Source organism: Bactrocera dorsalis, chromosome 5 (assembly GCF_023373825.1).
Source record: "Bactrocera dorsalis isolate Fly_Bdor chromosome 5, ASM2337382v1, whole genome shotgun sequence".
NCBI lineage: Eukaryota > Metazoa > Arthropoda > Insecta > Diptera > Tephritidae > Bactrocera > Bactrocera dorsalis.
This window is the reverse complement of record NC_064307.1, coordinates 272,967-292,872: the sequence shown is the minus strand read 5'-3', so window position 1 is coordinate 292,872 and position 19,906 is coordinate 272,967. Positions and strand designations below refer to the sequence as shown.

General features: G+C 33.6%; 1 protein-coding gene across 1 annotated transcript in view; it reads left to right on the top strand.

Annotated features, from left to right (window-relative positions):
* Positions 1–19,906, top strand: part of LOC105232776 (triple functional domain protein) — a 73,181-nt gene that overhangs the window by 49,383 nt on the left and 3,892 nt on the right. The window contains exons 11-19 of the mRNA XM_011214601.4: positions 7,694–7,793; positions 8,612–8,860; positions 16,944–17,018; positions 17,089–17,250; positions 17,958–18,073; positions 18,135–18,251; positions 18,323–18,512; positions 18,576–18,713; positions 18,816–19,079. Of these exons, the coding sequence (XP_011212903.2) occupies positions 7,694–7,793; positions 8,612–8,860; positions 16,944–17,018; positions 17,089–17,250; positions 17,958–18,073; positions 18,135–18,251; positions 18,323–18,512; positions 18,576–18,713; positions 18,816–19,079 (1,411 nt within the window). The remainder of the gene's footprint in view (positions 1–7,693; positions 7,794–8,611; positions 8,861–16,943; positions 17,019–17,088; positions 17,251–17,957; positions 18,074–18,134; positions 18,252–18,322; positions 18,513–18,575; positions 18,714–18,815; positions 19,080–19,906) is intronic.

Below are 19,906 nucleotides of genomic sequence, written 5' to 3'. Positions count from 1 at the left end.
CGTTCTGAGTGATGTTATGCTAAAAAGTGTCAAACTTTCCAATGGAAATGTCAGATTGCACCTGGCAACACTTAGTGTTGCCTAGGCCAGAAATATATATAGCAGCCTACGAATACCTTCTTGGCTGATGCCAATACAAGACTAAAATACAATTGGTCTTCTTTGCAGAACATGGATGTTGTTCTGTTGTGTTTATTTCTTTTTCCCACAAATATGTTTCGATGTGTTCTTATCTGCTGTTGATCCCAGCGACGTTTACGATGCATTTTATTAGCTGCAGAGATATGTCTCGATTCATATTGTTTGTTTTCAGCTGGATGTGTTGATTGATTTGGGTGCGTGAGTATGATAATGAATGTTGCGTTCCTTAACCCGCGCTTCCGCAATTCTTCGTTGAATATCCACACGACCATAGGCAAAAGCAAAAAAGACCAGCATTGACAATCTTAATAATAATAATAAAAGGTATAATAACACTAGTAATATTGTAATATGAGCATGAGTGCATGAGTGGTAACGAATTACACATTTCTTCGCTCTTAGCTCGTAAGCATTGAATTGGGTGTTCCACTCGGCTTTGTGTGCGCGTATCAGAACTTCTGCTCGAAGTGGATTGACGTAGTCTACTGCAGCGTCGTCTGCGCCTTCGCCGTCGTCGTCATCGCCGCCTAAGTGTGCTTGCTGTCGTTTTCTTCACCATATATTTTTGTGGCATTGTACTCGGAAACTTCTATCGCCGGAAAATCAGTTGGTCGCTCTCATTTCGTGCGGTCGAACGTTCCGATAGAAAACACCGTTTAATTCTTATATTCCGTTTGTTTCGCTTTTTGTGCTTATCGGTGCTGGAATACGAATATTTATTACTCATACGCGCTCTTAAGTGTATATCTTAAGTATAAACTTGTATATATATACATATATGTATATAACATAGTTATAATAACAGACATATACATGTGTGTGTGGAACTACGAAAGAAAGAAAAGAAGGCAACCCCACCGCTGTTGTGCAAATAAATATTCTAAAGTGTATTCGCATTTATTAAGTTTAATCCAAGCAGACATCATTGTAAAGCTTCAATAGCATAATTGTACTGCATCTTAACGCTCGAGTGAAAGAGTGTGTCACGCGTATTGTTGCGGGCTACGCCGCTTACCTTGCCGCAACGCTAATGAATAATATTTTACGTGCCTTTAAATCGGAGGATCCAATCATGTCGAAATCATTGAGTTGCGACCATTCCGAGCATTTTTTATGTTTTTGTTGCGCCGACGCCGCCGCAGCAGATACGGAACCGCTGAGCCGCAAGGAGAAGTACAAATCCTGGTACGGTGCCCATAAATTGTGTTTTATGTACAACTGTTGGGCTTATATCTGAAATTTATTTAATTGTGCCCCCGATTTTATTGAAAGACGAATTATCTATAAATTTAAAAGTAAGAACAAAAACATTTAAAAGAATTGCAAATAAATACATAAAAAATTACATGAAATAAGCAAACGCGTGATTCACAAATTGCTGAATACTACATGTGCCCCTTTGGCTTATCGTGGTGCGTTCAGTGCCCAACTTGTGTGAATATTGTTTATATTTCATTGAAATGAATTTAAATTTCGCTTTGTGATAAGCAAAAGCAACGAAGTATGAGGTGAAATGTATCGACATATCGGTTGAATATCCATACATGTATACATACATAGATATATGTATATAGGCGTATGAATAACTTATGATTTGATGCTTGTTCCACAAGGCGACAATATACGTTTTTATTATTTGCTATCTATTAGTCCAAATGTCCAAATAAATTGCGATTATAAAACATACTTGCTTACTGCATGTCTGAAATATCATGACGGGAAGTTTTAAAACGAAAAAGTGTGTCATAATGTCCCAATAAAAATAAGATATTCGACAAGAATTTTCGGTAAAACAAAAGTCTTTCCTAAATGCCGGATTGCTTTTATAGCATATATAAGTGGGAGATCCTGTATACAGAAGTAATTGACAATGAAATTATTACGACAAAACTTACTATGTGAAATACGGTATATTATAGTTTTTGAAAAATTCACTTTTAAAGTTTGTTTTTTTATAAAAGAAAAGCTCTTCGAGTTGCTACGCAAGTTTATCGTATGCATTTTCATAAAATTAAAATTTGTTTTTTTTTTAGAATATTAATGGCTGCGTAATACATTTTTAAGCTTTTTTCATTGGAATAGTTTTGCTAATTGCTGATATAAATAGCATTTTATTAATTTTTTTGTTAAAAATATAGGGTCATGGGCATCGTGGCCTTATCAGAGTTGTTTTTGCATGTATTTCATTAAAATTTATTCTTTTTATTTGCCTTTGTGGTGTTTTTAGTTCGTAATTACTATAATTTTTATAAACCCCTATAGTATATTTTTCAGCAGTTTATTGTTTCTCTAGGAAAGTGGCCTTCATGGATGCAATTTTTGTAAAAAACTAAAATTCCGTCGGAAAGATATTTTAATAATTTGTGAAAAATATATATTTATTTACATATTCCGAAACAGCCGTTTAACCGCTCAAAAATGGCTCATACAAGCATTGAAACCAGTTGAACTTTTAATTTTTATCCTAAACAAATATTTTCGCACAGAAAAATAGACAATGAAATTTCAAAGAAATTCCTTGTTATATCAAGAATATATACAGGGGTGTTGTGGAATCCAAGACAGAATTGCTTAGCTGTCAGAATTGCAAACCAATTTTGATTAACAATGGTGTCACAGAATCTGATTGAATTTTCGTCTTTTCGAACATACGCAAAACCAATATTAGAAGCTTCAAAAAACTATTCAAAAAACAATTCATCTCTTTAAAAAATATATAAGAATATGTCATTAAAAGATGGGAATTCAAAATATTCTCCAAGCTAGAAGGGAAATAGTGACCGAGCGTCTGTCGGGCAGGATTGAAAAAAACTAAACGTATGGAATTGTGGCAAAGTTTATTATCTTTGGCATTAAATTATATTCTATTTCAACTGAAACAAACTAAGAAAAGTTAAGTTTGAACATATGTTTAAACAACATAAAGTAATTTTTTTTGTGATAACTATAAACCTTAGAAATTTCGCTTTAATCAATTATTTCCTTCCCTCCCAAAAAAAACATCAAAAAAATCGATTTTTTAAGCCTCTAAAGCAGGCTCCCTCCTTAAATATCCTATTCTTATGTTTTCTCCTTTAGAAATAACGATAAATCAATTCGTAACAATAAAATAACTTCATTTCTTAACTTACATTTCAAATCTGTGTGCGACCATCTTGTTCTTTTGTTTCTGACAGCAAAACCGATAAAATTGGTTTCCGTGACACCCAAAACCGATACAAATTCTGTTTCGAATATCAAACCAATAATGTCTGAATTCATAACACCTACTTTTTTTTTTGATCGGTTTCAATTCTGATTCCGACAACTATCAGATTCCAAAACACTCCTGATAATTTGTAAAACAAGAAATTGCAGAATATATGCAGTTATTCTGAGAGATATAGACTAGTCTAAATGATGCAGCATTTTCTCCACAATGAAAGGGAAAATGAGAAAAAAACGTTACCTTCGGTTGTACCAGTTGGCCTTGCTATTCATTTGTATACATATATATATATATATATATATATATATATATATATATTTTATAGCGTCTCTGACATTTCCTTCTGGGTGTTATAACATGGTGGCAAACTTAATATTGGGTTTTCAAAAAAGTCTTGCGGTCTTCCACCACTCACGAAAAAAGTAATTTATCTGCAATTATTTATTTAGTTGCAAACAATAAATTTCCAGCTACTAAAAATGCTAATAATTTATTTTTCACCATGCCTAGTCATAATAAAAGCATTTCACAATAAAAACTTTCTAAGCCAAAACGAATTTCATCATCATCTACCACGCCTAGGCTGGCGCGCATATCAATGAAAATGCCTCAAATAAATAAATTTATTGACATTCAGTAAATATGGTCATTTCTTTTTGCATATTGCCCACTGCTTTTTTACTATGGTCTTCCACCACCCCCACTGTAGTTATGCCTCTCGCTCCGCGCTACGCAAATTAACATGTGAACTGTCGGCGCTTAGCCAAACAAAACACATCCTTATTTACTTAACTTTCAAGACGTAGAACGCACCACAATAGACACGTTCGACACGCCACTAATGAGTCGCCAAATATATGACCAAGGCGACGACCTCACACTACTCCCACAAAATACACACATGCATACATAGGTGGTGGTATGTACATACATAGGCACATTTGTATGTACAAACCGCACACGTGTAGCAAATGCACAAGCCTTGTGCCACAACACTCCTACACATTATCCTTGTATAGGAGTATCATGTTGTACTGACAGTGGATCCATGTCCAGAACATGTAAATGGTGATATGACGCCGCTTCTATGTGTGTGTTGTTGATGTTGGTGTTAGAGGCTAAACGGTATATCAGCTACCAGCATTTTAGCTGACCAAACATAAATACATAAATAAGGAAAAATTGTTCTTTTTTAACTGCCCTGCAAGAAATTGTACTATAAAAAAATGTTGTTAATGTTACTATTGTAAAATAGTAAATGAATTTCCCAGTCTTCTTAACATCTTTTGTTTCATACAAAGGCACACGACTATTAGCTTTTTATCACTTATCAGCTTGATCAGTAAGTACAATAAATATGCTCGTATCAGGTGGTTGAAAGGCGAGCAAGCTATCATCTAAAAGCTATTAATACTCAAATAGTAAGATTTTGGTATATATGTGGAATATTGTAGGATGGCAAGATTGGTTCATTTTATTTAGAAAATGCTGCAGAATTAATCCATGAAATAATTTGGAGGAACACTGCCGTGTTGACAGCCCTTGGCCGGATAAAAATTCGTGTCTGTTGCGGTTACGTAGATCCGATTGTCGTAAAGACGCTTCGTATTATCAGGTGCTTGGATGATTCCATGTGACATTTTACAGCTTCGTTTCGGATTCTAGTTTTTTTTTCGGATGTGGAAAGTTACCTAGCTATTAAAGAGACCTAAGGTGTTTTACAAGCAAACCATTTGTGAAATGGAGCGAACTATAATTTTAAAATCCTTCATATACATATATTTTTTAACCGTTCTACTATTGATTCCATAATTGCACATATGCGGATTTTATTCGTGCCTGTGGTACATAATTAAAGAATTCCGTCGAGGTTTTTATAAGACTTTTCCCATCAGTTTTACCAAACTCATCTCTGAGTTATTTATCTCCAATTTTATGACTGTATGAGCTTCATACATGATTTTGTAAATTATTTTCAACTCACAAGCTCAGCAACTTTTTCTACAGGGTCGCATTAATGAAAATATGTTGATGTGTGTTTATTGACGCTTTTGGTGTTGTCCTATCTAGTTCCAGTAACTTTTGTAAATATAAACACTTACACATATACATACATATATATGTATGTTTGTGTGGGTATGGACGAAAATGTTGTTGACAATGGGACGGTGCGGTCAACCATCCAATTCCGGACTTAATTTCCACATTTTTAATGACTTCCTTCTTTCCTTCCGTTTAATTGTGCGCACACAATATAATGATTGAACGACCGAGAGAGCAGCATTTTGATGTAATGTTACTACGCATAGCTACCGCTCACAGACACACACATTATATGTCCATTTTTGTACGGTAGTATATGTGTGGCGCAGGCGTCCGAGCATGTAACCATAAGACCCAAGACCATGTGCCAACTGCGGACAATGTTCATGCTTCGGAAGAAGTTGAGTTGTGTTCTAAGATTTCAACAATTTATGCAAAAAAGATTGAATGTTCAATTCTTTTATCAATTTTCGGGGATTTTTCTGAATTTTAATACAATTTTCTATACACAAGTTTTAGTTTAAAGTATTTTCTTTCTATATAAAACGTTATTGTATTTAAATAGCTGATCACAACTCATGAACTCAAACGTATCTACATTAATGTAAATTTAGTTTCTAAATTAGAAAAAATGTGTAACTATGCTAGCGTAGTTCCCGAATTTTCATTCACTGAATATTGAGATACTTGATCGACCTATTGGATGCTAAAATTATCCTTTTAAACTTTTGCCACAAATACCACTTCCGCTATTGTCTTTTAATGATACTCGGGGCAGATGCATTTTTCTGGGATTTTTTTGACAATTGACCTCTTAGTTTTAATTTCTTGAGTTTCTCTATAATTTAGACTAGGCTAAATCAAAATCTTTTAATGATACTCGGGGCAGATGCATTTTTCTGGGATTTTTTTGACAATTGACCTCTTAGTTTTAATTTCTTGAGTTTCTCTATAATTTAGACTAGGCTAAATCACTAATTTAAAACAAGTAAGGAAGGGCTAAATTCGGGTACAACCGAACATTTTGTACTCTTGTAATTTGGAGGAATCAGTGTCAGGGAAATACCTTAAGGTGCAAACTGTCAACTAGAAGATAGGAATCCAAGCATAATAACTCATACACTGACCGACAAATTTGGCATAAGATTTGTTAAAAAAAACCAAAATCATTATACTTAGTATATGAGAGTTGGGGTAGTATCGACCCGATTTTATCTATTTTTCCCAATACCACATACTAAAAAAATGTTCCCTGGGTTTCATACGGGACCTCACATGCAATCACCAATCACATAGAGCAAAATCAGCCGGAAGTTTAGAAATCCTCATAATAGTTATATGGGTGCTAGGTCAAGCTTTTTTATCTGTTGTAGGCCCAAAGTTACGTAGATATCGGTAAAACTCGCTCTTCTATTTTCATTTTGATATCTAACTATTGTTAGGAAAGGATTCTCTCAGAATTTCAATTGTATATCTCACACACAGACCGACATTTTCGGTCAAAAGTCAACTATTAATACTGGGGTTCACATATTCGGTACCTATTTTTGGTCATAAGGTTCAAATTTTTATTTGTTTTACATGAGAAGAAGGCGTGATTGTAGTCTAATTTCACCTAATGCTACGTACCGACTCGCATAAAACTTTCTCATACTATCGCGGAGATAAAATTTAATGTCTCTGAGGCGTATTTAGTTATTGATATATTACATTTTTAGTATTTTGAACAGTACCGAGGTTATCTTTCGATTTCATCCATTTTCATACAGGCGATAGGAGTTGCGTTAGGAAAATTTGATTGTTGCAGCTTTAGTGGTTTAGGAGATATGTACATTAAACTTATTAGAGTGTGGGACCACGTCCACTTTTTCAATCATTTTTGCCCACAGGTGGCCCTTGCTACTGCGAACCCCTGTACAAAATTACAGTTTTCTATTTTAATTTAGTGCTTAGTTAGGGCACTTTATAGGTTTTCGTTTAATTGCGTTTTGTGGGCATAGCAGTGGTCCGATTACGCCCATCTACGAACTCGTTGACTAAGGAACGCGTCTACCGAGTTTCATCAAGATATCTCAATTTTTACTTAAGTTACCGGTTGAACGGACGTACGGACAGATAGTCTTTCGGATTTCAACTTGTCTCGACATGCTGACCATATATCGTCATTATTATTAGCTTTAGGTGATACCTAACACCGTTAAGTGAACGGAACTATTATACTCTGTGGCAAAATGATGCAAAAGTGTAATACATATTAATTTATTGCACGAATTAATCTTTATGTAACTTTCCTATTTGCAGGCCAAAATGGTTTCCTCTACGCAAACACTCACAGAACAAGAACGAGAAGTCACCAGTAGAAAAAACACTCACAAAGAAATCCTCAGAGAAAAGCTTAAGGGTAAGTATTATACCAAACAATGAGTTTGAGGTTTTTTTTTATATAGCTCTTTAATTAAGTTAATTAGCAAGTTATCTTCATTTAATTCACTACTTATTGCAATCACTTTGACTTTCTGTGGGCTTTTTGGAATATAAATATTGGTATTAACACAAATAGCAAATTTTCAAGCAATTCAATTTAATTAACTAAATTAGTATTCACTTTGTTGTAAAATTTTTGAAAACTGAACTGCTGAAACCCGTAAAATTTATAAAATAAATTATGGAAAGAGATTAATATTGTTTGAGATAGAAGCTTAATTTAGTCAATTATTAAATGATGTACCATTAGTTGACTAAATTTCTTTATTTAACTTTTGTCGATTTTTGCACCATCTCTACACAAAATTAAGCAAGTTAGTCTTTATTATGGAATATTACTCATACCCGTAAAATACCGAACAATTTTTTAGATAATACCTTTATTGAGCCAATTAGCAAATTGTGTACTAATAACCAATTAAGTGACTGTTTTAAATGACCAGGAGAAGATTCAGACAAACACTTTTTTACGCGAACGATAAAATTACCATATTCTCAACTTGAATTGAGAATTTTAATTTATTAATTCATCATCCGAGAAAGAAATATATGTGTGGTCCTATATAAAATATGCTTTCCTTGATAAATCATTTTACGGAGGTCATTTAATGACATAACAAAGACACAACTAATAAACGCATAGTCATTACCGTAGTGTCCTTGTTTACGCCCACTGTCCAGTAAACTTAATCTAATTCATTTCTTTGTTTTCTAAATACTTTCTCTCTTACTTAGTTGACACAAAAACAAAGCGAACAGGATGAAAAGAACCTTTCAAGTTCAGCCACAGCAAGCAGTCGAAGTCATTATGGCACATCGGCGGCGACATCACAGGCCAATGCCGCACAAGTAGCCGAGTACGAAGCTGAGGAAGAAGCTGGCCTCGAGCTGCCGCCGCCCATGAAACCGCTGCAGGAGCCGCACTTAATGGCCAACGGCCCGCCTGTGTTTGCCAAGGATCTCAAAGAGAACTCCAAAAACTTGGTAAGTCAACATACAAATAAACTTTAGCGTGAACTCTCCGAAAGAATATGATTTGACATCAATGAGTTGTACGCCACCATTTTTGATTAGCCGTAAACTCTTAATATGTTATCCTGGCGTATCGCATTGCTCATGGCGCCTCGAGTTTTAACGAGGCAATTGCTGTCAACAAACATCACGTGCTCTCTTTGTAGTTCAAAAAATTTTTTTTTCATATACATATATGTAATTATTTTCAAAGGCACGATTGGTCACGATTGGTGGCCTAACTTTTGTTATCACAAGAGTCGCTTTACCTTTCACATTCTTTACTATTTCGTCGAAGCTCTATTGAAATGCCTTTTTTCCAAAGTAGTTTATACATATTTTTTGATGATATACAGACTAACACATACACAATTTTTGATATGATGTTACTCATACGCCCTATTGTACTCGTTTTTTTTATTGTTTTTTGTAATTTCCCTGAAGGCAAGAGGGAGCTTTTTTCGATTATTTATAGGTTTTTAGAAATTTTTGCGACTCTTTACGGATAAGATAAGTTAATGGAATTTGCGCCAAATATTCCTCTCCTTTTTTCCTTATAATAGCAACGTATAACTTTTAGTCTGTCTACTCATTTTTTATGCGAGGATAGCTTCTCTAACATTGAAATTGAAGTTACAGGGTGCTCATAGCCTTGATTTTTGTTTTGTCTCGGTAATGTTTTTTTACCCAAAAATGTTTATTGGGCAGCTTGGAAAAATTTTTCAGTGTTTTATTCCTCACAATCATATTCGTTTTACCAAAACCATCGCTGGTTTGCTTTGCATATTGTCTTTAATTTTTAATTTATGTTGTTTTCTGAGCTTCAGTGATTTTATTATTACTGTTATTATTACTATGCGCTTGCAGTTGTCTCTCTTCATACACGATCCGCAAGTGGTTGCGTGTTCAATGATAATAAAGCATCCCCGATTGTTCCATAATGGTGTGAGCATTTCGCACTCGTAAACTAAAGGTTCCATAGACTCATAAAATTGGCACTCAGTATCATGTAAATTTTAGTATTTGTAGTAAACAAAGAAATTGCTCCCACTTAAAAAGTAATAAAAGAAGGCATTAAATAAATTGAGTCTACACAATTTCATATTTGCATAGGACCCAATTGACTAGTGCTTTTGATGCCAATATTTATTTTCTTTTTTTATGATCAATTTTATTGCAGCAAGTGTAAATAACGTTTGGAAAAATAATAAAATTATAACTTGAGTAATATGTTAAATATTGTATGATCGGTGATTGCACTGTAGACATTATTACTATGACATCGATAATATTTTCCAATACAAGTAGTTAAAACCGTTTATCAGTCTCTGATTTTGCAAGATATTTATTTAGTCGATACATTTTTATCTATATTTGCCAATTCAAGTAGTTTTAGTAGTATATTTTATAATTTTTAAATTTAAGCATATTTAATGGAAAATTTTAATATAGCTAAAATTCTAAATAGTAATGAAATCCGTTTTTTTATTAAAATGGTGTTGGTTTTATTTTTTGTAATTATTTGTTTTTATGTTATTATAAATTCTCATTATCAAAACTATTGTCTCTGAATTATATTCAATCTTCTTTGGTAGCCACAAATGGAAGTTCGAACCATTTCGTTTAAAATAATATGATTTTGTGGTTTTTATTATGATTTCTTAATATCAAAGCTATTGAAGCATCTATTGTCCATAACTAATATTCAATCTTCTTGGGTGTTCTCAATTCGTAGTTCAAGTAATGTTCGAAAAATGAAAACTCTAATGAATTTTGTTTAAAAAAGATATATTGAATGCCTTAAAAGAAGCATACATTCGATATTTCTTCGTTTGTTATTAGAATGCTTAGAAATAACTCAATACATTTCGATGAATAATCGTCCCTTAACTCTTCAATTATTTATTTGTAATTACGTCTATGTTGTCTGCATTCCATATAGCAACTGTTAGTGCAAATATTTTTAGCGTCCCTTTGGTACAACTTATTTCCGCTAAAGTTTTTTTTCATTCAGAATTATCTTATGGTTCACCGCCTTTCTGCTAGGTGCCCTACTTTAAGCGGCTACAACAAGTGTCAGTCGTTCATCGTATATTTAGCGCCAATTAAGCGTCTAATTAACTAGTCAAACCTATGTTCAAGACTTTTTGTTTGTTTATTTTTTAATTTAAGTGTGTATGTTTTTATATTTTTTTTAATTATTTTTTTTTAAGAAATAATGCTACAGGCTGGCGTGTCGTAGGCGTTTTGGCACATACCACTCCCAGCAACAAATGCGTTGGCACACACGCACCTTCATGCATATACATAAAAATAATTTGTGTATATGTATATATGTACATATACATATTTACAGTTATATTGCCTTGTTTGTGTAAATTTAGAGCTCGTGGCCGAATAAACCAATAATAATATTTGCTCTTGAATTTATGCATAATTTTTTACAGAAATACTCACTCATACATATAAAAATGTATATATGTTAACAAGAATTTTTTGAAAAAAGGTCATCGAATATTAGTATCTAAATATTTATCGCATTTTTCGCACGGCCGCATGTCATTATGCAAACAAACCTTCATTTTTAGATCTGAATCAGCTTTGAAACTTGCACCTTAAAACAAAAACAACAAGTAGGGAAGGGCTATGTTCGGTTGTAATCGCACACTTCATGCTCTTGCACCTAACCAGGACCAAAGCGGGGGAAATACCTTAAGGTGCAAACCGTCAACCAGAGGATCGGAATCCAAGCAATTGTATATATATACGTATCTCATACACTGACCGCCACATTTGACATAAGGTTTATTAGAATAACGAAAATAATTATTCTTACTTTGTACGAAGGAACTTACCTAGCAAGTTTCATTACGATATCTCAATTTTTACTCAAGCTATTGCAAAGACGGACGGACAGACAGTCACTTGGATTACCATTCTTCTCATCATCCTGATCATTTATATACATATATCTAGTTTTAGGTGTTACATACAACCGTTAGGTGAACAAATTATACCCTAGAGCACCATGTTGTAAGAGTATAAAAACAAATTTGTTGAGGAACACCAAATTTCATATTCAAAATAATAAAGTCATGCGGATTTGATTTGAAAATAAACACTCTTAGATGCATTAGGACAGATCAGACATATTAATGCGCTACACTTACAGACTCTTAGGCTAATAACAAGGAAGAGAGGCGGCCAGTCAACACGTTGTTTATGCCCAATAATAACAACAAAGAAGGGGAACACGGGAACACCCGCAGCTACTAAATCTTGTTGAGCTCTTGATTAGTGAATAGCATCAAGCTTATACAAACGGGCAGGTAGAAATGTACACAAATACAGTTACGGGCAATGAAATAGAATCAACCATAGTACTAATTTTCCGTTCCAAAAAATAAGAATTATTTTTTCGGTTTAACAGGTCCAATATTTTCTTTAACGATTTTCCAAAAATTTTCAATTGGATTCAGATCTGGTGATAGTCCTGGCGAAGCCATAATGTCAACGCAATGATCTGAAAACCATTGTTTTTGCAAAACCCGAATGTTTCGGGTCACTGTCTTGTTGGAATTGCCAAATCAAAAGCAAATTCCGCATATGAGAATATGACTTCATCTAAAATTTTAACCTACATATACATATGTGGGGGTTCATTTTTTTTCATCCAAAAGATAACTGCGGCACCACACAATTAGAAACAGCCCTAAACCATCATGTTACCGCGACGGGTTTTGAAGAACTTAATCGTGTAGCGGACGCACATTTCTTTATTTTTTGGGCTTCGGAACTACGTCCAACCATCATTTTCTAACATATTAATATTGCTCAGCATTGACACCTTGTCAGCCAATTGTTTTCATATATTTTCGAATATTTTAAAGCAATAAACACACATTTTTTTGGACCTATTCAATATATTTGCAATTTCGTTTTGCGTGTGAACTCTTTCCTTGCAAATTCTTCTTCTGAGCAATGTTTGGCTCGACCCATTTTTCAACATAAATGCATTATTAATACAAATATTAATTCCACAGATCTAATTAAACTAATACAACTACTTAACATGCTTTTTAATTTCTATATTTTCTGTTGACGAAGTTAAATTCTATTATGACGAGGCACGCTTTTACACTTCAAATTACAGTTACCTCGACAATGTTTTCATTTCCTGTTTTTTTTTTATATACATATGGTTGTATTATATTACTGTTTCAAAACAAAACCATTGATTCTATTTTATTGTCCGTAACTGTATAAATTTATAGATACATTCACTCAGTTAGTCATTCCGCACAATTATTATTTATTTAATGAGATGTTTGCCTTTTGCCTTTGCTTCAGCGTATACATGCACATACTTTCGTACTTACAAGCTTATTTATATGCAACTGACTTTTTATTTGCCTAATATTTAGTTTTTCAGCGGTCGCACTCATCTCACGCTTCTTCATAAATGCCGCTGAGCGATCGGCTCGGGTGTGAGAACCACAGCGCACATATTTCGCAAGCGATTCAGTTCGCATTTGCCCTGCCGCCAGAATGCTTTCTGTGGCATTTAGTATTTATATACATTTTACACGAATCGCACTGTTCAAAAAGATTGTTTGGCAATTTAACGCGTGCTTGGGATAAGCGAATTTAAATTAATGTGGAAAAAGTAATTTGAAATAAAAGGCAAAAAAAATTATTTAAACAATATCAAAAAATATTTTATCTCAAGTGTACTGCTAAAAATTCTTTCAAAATTGTACAATCTTTATTGTACGCTTTCGAAAAATAATTCGCAAAAATTGTTTTATTAATTTAGTAGTTGCTTAATGAACAATACAAGTGGCTTGACCACTTGCGCGCAGATAAAAAGAAACTGGCATACGAAGATCGCGGTGGTTGGCGAAAATTTCGTCGCAAAGTGCACAGTGTATTTGGCGCAGTTATTGTAAGTCTGAAGCGAATTAAAAAAGCTAAAACTTTTGTATATGTAAAAAAAATAAAAGAGAAGGTCATGGTGAACCCAAAACTTTCTTTATTAAAATGTCATTAAAAGATGCGGAGTTAGCTCTAAATAGGTATACTGAGTAGCGGTAACCGCTGAATTTAAGTGAAAAGTTGAGTTCGCCAGTCTTTAATACCAGAACCCTGAATGTCTTTTAAAATGACATCTATACTCAAAAATATAGTATAAACTTGTGTTGTATACCCCATAGAGTTCTTCGAAAACGCCAAATTTTTAAACTTGACTGTTTATTTGCAATTTGTAAATTTGAATTCAGTTCCATGAATATTGTTTACTAACTGATGCTTGAGGCTTGCAGCGATTCCTGTTAATCACTTTATCATTTGCTGTGATGACGTCACGATAGCGTATGTTTATAAAATAGTCCTACATTTTTTTTTATTTGATTGCAAAGTAAAAACTGTTATTAAAAAATTATACTTGGAGAGTACATTTATATAACTCTCATAGGTATCAAAGCGGGAATATTTTCGTTCGTTTTGGTTAACCTCTTTTGAAAATCGTTTTCAGATTTTACATAAGACATTACATTACACGGCTGAGCCGGGGATGTGGATAAAAATTGATGACTGGATAAATTGTGTATAAACCTTTTCGTCAGAAACTTTGTACGAACATCGATTAAAACACAAATCATCGCTTAAACACCTTCTCCACCGAATTTAATATTTTATGTCTTATTTGCTTTCATAAAGGTAAAAAAAACTGCGCCGAAATCGTAGTGAGACTACTGAGGCTTTCTCGCTAACAGAACGTACTGCGAGCGGAGACAAAAAATTATACAGTAAACTAAATTCATTGTTGAAACTCTTGAATTGACTCAAAGGGCTTCAAATATTTGTATCAGCAAATCTGAAAGAAAATCTACCAGTCACCATATTGGTACTATGGAGTCAAGATTCTGCGCAGACAAATCTATTTGTGGCTTAATGTTTCCCCGCTCTTTTTACTAAATATCCGTTAAACATTCATAATTAAATGTAATTTAAGTTAATAGTATTCAAATAAGTATGAGTTCGGACAAAAATTCCGGATTTCAGGACCTGTAGAGTCAATATTTTTCTCAAATTAGCTAGATTATCCTTTAATGAAACAGCATTTATCTGGTATATGCAAATGAGGCGAGTTTTTATTACCGATTTTATCAAAATGTATTTCAATTAATTCAATTCAATTCAAAAATTATATGCTTATACCCCGTTTGCTGTATACTTGAAAGATAAAAAACTAATTAAAGCCTACTGAACTTAGTAATATCATAAGGGTTCAAAGCTGAAGATACACCTGATTAAAATTTTTTGACGAATTTTCAGTTCAAAACTTCTCCCTTCTCTCTTTTAAAATCTCAAGCTTGGCACGTTCTTTAACACACTCCTCTCTCTTAGAATCCCAAGCTTGTCAGTTTTTTTATTGTTCTTTTTTAAACATTCCACACACCTCATATATCTTTGGCTTCATTTCACCCTTCACAGCTCACAATTTGTTTTGATTTATATGCGAGAAAATCATCAAACGGATTAGCTGCTCTCAATCACTACCTCCATGAGAACTGCCTGTGTCCAATATCCAGTGTCTTGTCATTCACAAAATACATATATTTTACATATGCCCAAGCATCTTGCTTGACACCGGGCTGCATTTCGTAAGAGGGTGTACTCAGAACGCACTTAAATAAAGAACCGACAAATCACATCAGCAACACGCTGTCATTACCGACGCGACTACAATAAATACGTGCGTATATTTTTAGTGGCGCATTGTGGAGAAATAACAAAATTTTTTTTTATTTATTTGCATACTTATGTATGGATGTGTGTGAATATGCACCTGTGTAAGTGTTTTTGTGGGTGTGCATGAAGGAAGAATGGAAAACAGGAAGCGGGCGCTTTCATATGCTTTTCATTTAATTTCATTACTTCATGCAGCCAATTAAATACTTTTTAATGCTTACATACACAAATGTATTCGAAGGAATGAGTGAAATTTTCTCATATGATATTTCTTCATAGTTTACTTAGTAACACACTTTTACACACGCCCAACTAAATTATTAAATATTATTCTCTCAAAAAAAAATGTATAAAATTTTAAAACGAAAACTCGTTCATCTGAATAAAAACTTATTTTTTGAACTTTTATTGCTCGCTAGCTAGCTAGAACTTAACATCTTCGGGACATTTAATAAACTGAACTTTACCAAGTAGCTTATGGAATTACACTCTCGCTCTTATTTTTACATTTTTTCGTCTTTTTTATTATTTGAAATCCACAGCTTTAACACTGTTTTTTTTTTTCGAAAACTTCAAATTATGCCAATTTTTCATACACTTCTTATAAGCTTCGCTGGGATGGTCTTCAGTGTCTTCAGCGAATATTGTTTTTTTTCCGAGTTCGGCTCATTATTGAAGTGCTTTCGCTAGATTTTTGGAAAGTTTCGAAGTCATATTCTAAACGCCACGTCTCGTTACCAATGATGTTGAGTTTGATGAATTTAGGGTCCTAAACTACGTTGTCAAGCATCTCTTTAGCAATCAATTATTGATGTCAAGCCTATCACACCCGAACCATTATACAAATTGAGTTGAGTCGATCCATAAGAGATGTTATAGTAATTAACAGAAGTGGATAAAGAACTTACATGAGGCAATTTGTTTATGACTTCACGACATTCACTGAATACTTGTGCCACTCAAATGCTTGTGTGATAAATTAGCCTTCCCAACAATTTTTGTGCAAATTTTCAACTATATACATAGCCGTGATTTCATTTGAAGCAAAAAATTTCAAACTATCGTTCTGTCTGTTTTGTGAGACCACAAAGACTTTTTTATTGCGGTATTGGATAGCAGTAAAACTTCTGCGATTTCAGAGTTGGACTTTGCATGTGATTTGAGGACAATGTTTTGCAAATTCAAACTTCATCGCGGCGTGAAATTCCAACTATAATCGTTTGCAAAAAACACCTATAATCCCAATTGTTTTAAAACACTCACTGAATTCATATATGTATGTTTTCTTTTCATTTATTTGAAGGCAAGCGCTGGAAAAATGGAAGGCAATCCCGCCGTAGATTTGTCAGAAATTGAGCAAATTGTCAAAGAGAAAACGGTATGCTTTTTAGATCCCAACAGGGATTTATATAACAATAATAATTTACCTTTTTCCTGCCATGCCACAGGAACAACACGAGGAGAAATCGAAAATATTAAAACCAAACGTAAACAACTGCGGCAATAGCACCAATGCTGATGTCTGCGCCAGCAACGGTTGCAACATAGTTGGTGAGAAAACAGATGCTACAGACAGTTACGATAACAGTAACACGTACAACCATGAGGAGGTAAGTCGAAGTCAAACATTTATCTTCGAAAGTACTGAGTTTTAAGTCGACTTCAAGTAATTGTACATTAACCGTGCGATTCTGTACTGAGATACAGTCTCAAGTCTCTAAATTTGAGATTTTAAGTTAGAGACAATTATTGAGACGATTTTGCTATTCTGTAAGTGACAGTCACAAAATCTATTACATTTCATTATTCAGAGATGTTTTTACACCTGAATGATAATAAATATGTCGATAACAAATATTAAATTTTCTATAACATAGTCAAAAAACATAATTATCAATAAAAATAAAAATATATGTTGACTTAGTTTCATAATATTTACGAAATTTATGTAAAATTGATTTATTTTTAACCTTTTCGTGTTTGAGTTGCTTAAAAATATAAAAACACGACAATCGATTAATATCTATGATGATCTCAATATGGCAGACAAGAGTTCTTTTGAGTTTTGTGACCTGCTAACTACCAGGTCTCAAATTTGAACAATATTTTGAGACAAACGCTAGAGACTGTTTAGTGAATAGTAACTAGTCACAAATTGAGATTTTACCTCAAAATGTCTCAAAGTAAAACTGCACACAGAGTCGTATTTTCACTTTCTTCTAATAATTAAAACCATACGTCCTTATCAATTTAAAAGCTAAGAGTGATTATTATCTATTTCATTATTTATTTAAAATGGATTTTTCCCCACTTTCAGCGCAACACCGAAAACAGTGATATTGAGAGTGCGCTTCGATTGCGTCAATATGCAATCGATGAGCTAATTACTACCGAAAAGTCATATATTGAGGACTTGAAGAGTATAGTTGATGAGTAAGTTAACGCGCCGAAATCGTGAACTTTGTATAAATCTTTGTTTTCTTTTCAATCGCAGTTACCTAGCCGAGGTGCTGGATCCCAAAAGTGATATACCCAAACCCGACGATTTGAAAGGAGGCAAAGAGCGCATGGTTTTTGGCAATATTGAAGCTATATATGAGTGGCATAAGAAGTAAGTAAACTGCAACAGCGCAAAACAGGCGTGAAATTGTTAAAAAAATATTTTGTATTTTATTTCGACAGATCTTTTTTGGAAGCGTTAGTGCGCTGCCGCAATTCCCCTGGTGATCTGGGCCCCTTAATCAAACGTTATTTACACAAATTCGATATGTATAATAAATATTTTCAAAACAAGCCGGTATCGGATCACATTGTGACCACGCACCTGCTATATTTTGACAAAATCAGACAGAACCTAGGTAGCCGCTTGGATGTAAGTGCTTAATCACAGCTTTAAAGCTAAATATTTATACTAAAAATTTAATTTTCTGCGCAGCTCAACGATTTGCTCATAAAACCAGTGCAGCGATTGCCGAAATATGTGCTGTTATTTAAAGAGATTGCCAAATATGCTCGAGCTGCTGGGCGCGATGCCGAAGTGGTTGGCGTCGAAGAAGCTATGCGGGTTATGGGGGTAAGTTTTCTGCCATTTTTCTTGTTTAATCGTATAAATAACCACAATTAATCATTTTTCGCTGCATTATTAATATTAATCAACTTTTCGTGACACATTTAGATGATTTGTAAGGCTGCTAATGAAGCGATGGAATTACGTCGTTTACAAAAATTCGAGGGTAAAATCACTGCACAAGGAAAACTTCTATTGCATGACAAACTCTACTGCATTGATGATGAAAAGGCTGATCGCAATGCTTATATGTTGCAGAAACCGCGTGAACTTTATGTTTTCCTTTTTGAGCAGAGCATAATTTTCGCAGATATCGATGGCAAAAAACTACAATATAGTAGTCCAACATACACCTATCGCTCGCATATACAGGTGGGTTGAAATTTAAATCAATTGGGGTGTAAAAAATAATAAATATTTCCTTTAAAGGTGTTAGCTTAAAGTTAGTTTGATTGTTTGAACTGTAATTTCCAAAAATAGTTGAGTTTTCAAAAGTTTTTGGTATCTTCATTAAAATTATTTTTTGACTTTAAGAGTATTTTTTTGTTGAAATGCCGTTACACATCTGCTTTACTCGTAAATTTTTTCAATATCGTTTTTTTTTATACTAACCTAATGTGTTTTTATACTCTGAACAGGGTATATTAAGTTTTTCACGAAGTGACCCTATAAAATATTTATGTAAATGATCAGCATATCGAGCTGAGTCGAGGTTCCTTCTGTCTGCCTGTATAGTTCTTTTATAGCCTTTGGTATTCGTGAAAAGTATTATAGCAACCGAAGTTACCGTTTATTTTCTTTTGTTTATACTAGTGAAAACGCTAAGGGGTATATATGTATGTATGTATTTTACTTTCCAAAACGATTTGAAATACAGATCAACTGTGAAGTGGAATCAAATTTTTTCCGATTCCCAAATATTTGAAGACAAATGTTTTATTGGAAATCTCAAAAGGTCCCACGACAATAATTTTTATTAAATTCACGTAAAAATCGGTCAGACACTCCAACCTAGTTCTTTAGTTCAGTAAAGTATGTGATTGTACGCAGTTGAACTGGAGCAAATTTGTCTTTAAAAAAATTTTGGATTGCTGCAGATAAAATATAAGCAAATTTGCGTTAAATTGAGTGAAATTTTGTATTACAATAACCACAAAAAACAAGGATTTCAATTTTCGCAACATTCTACGTCAATTTTA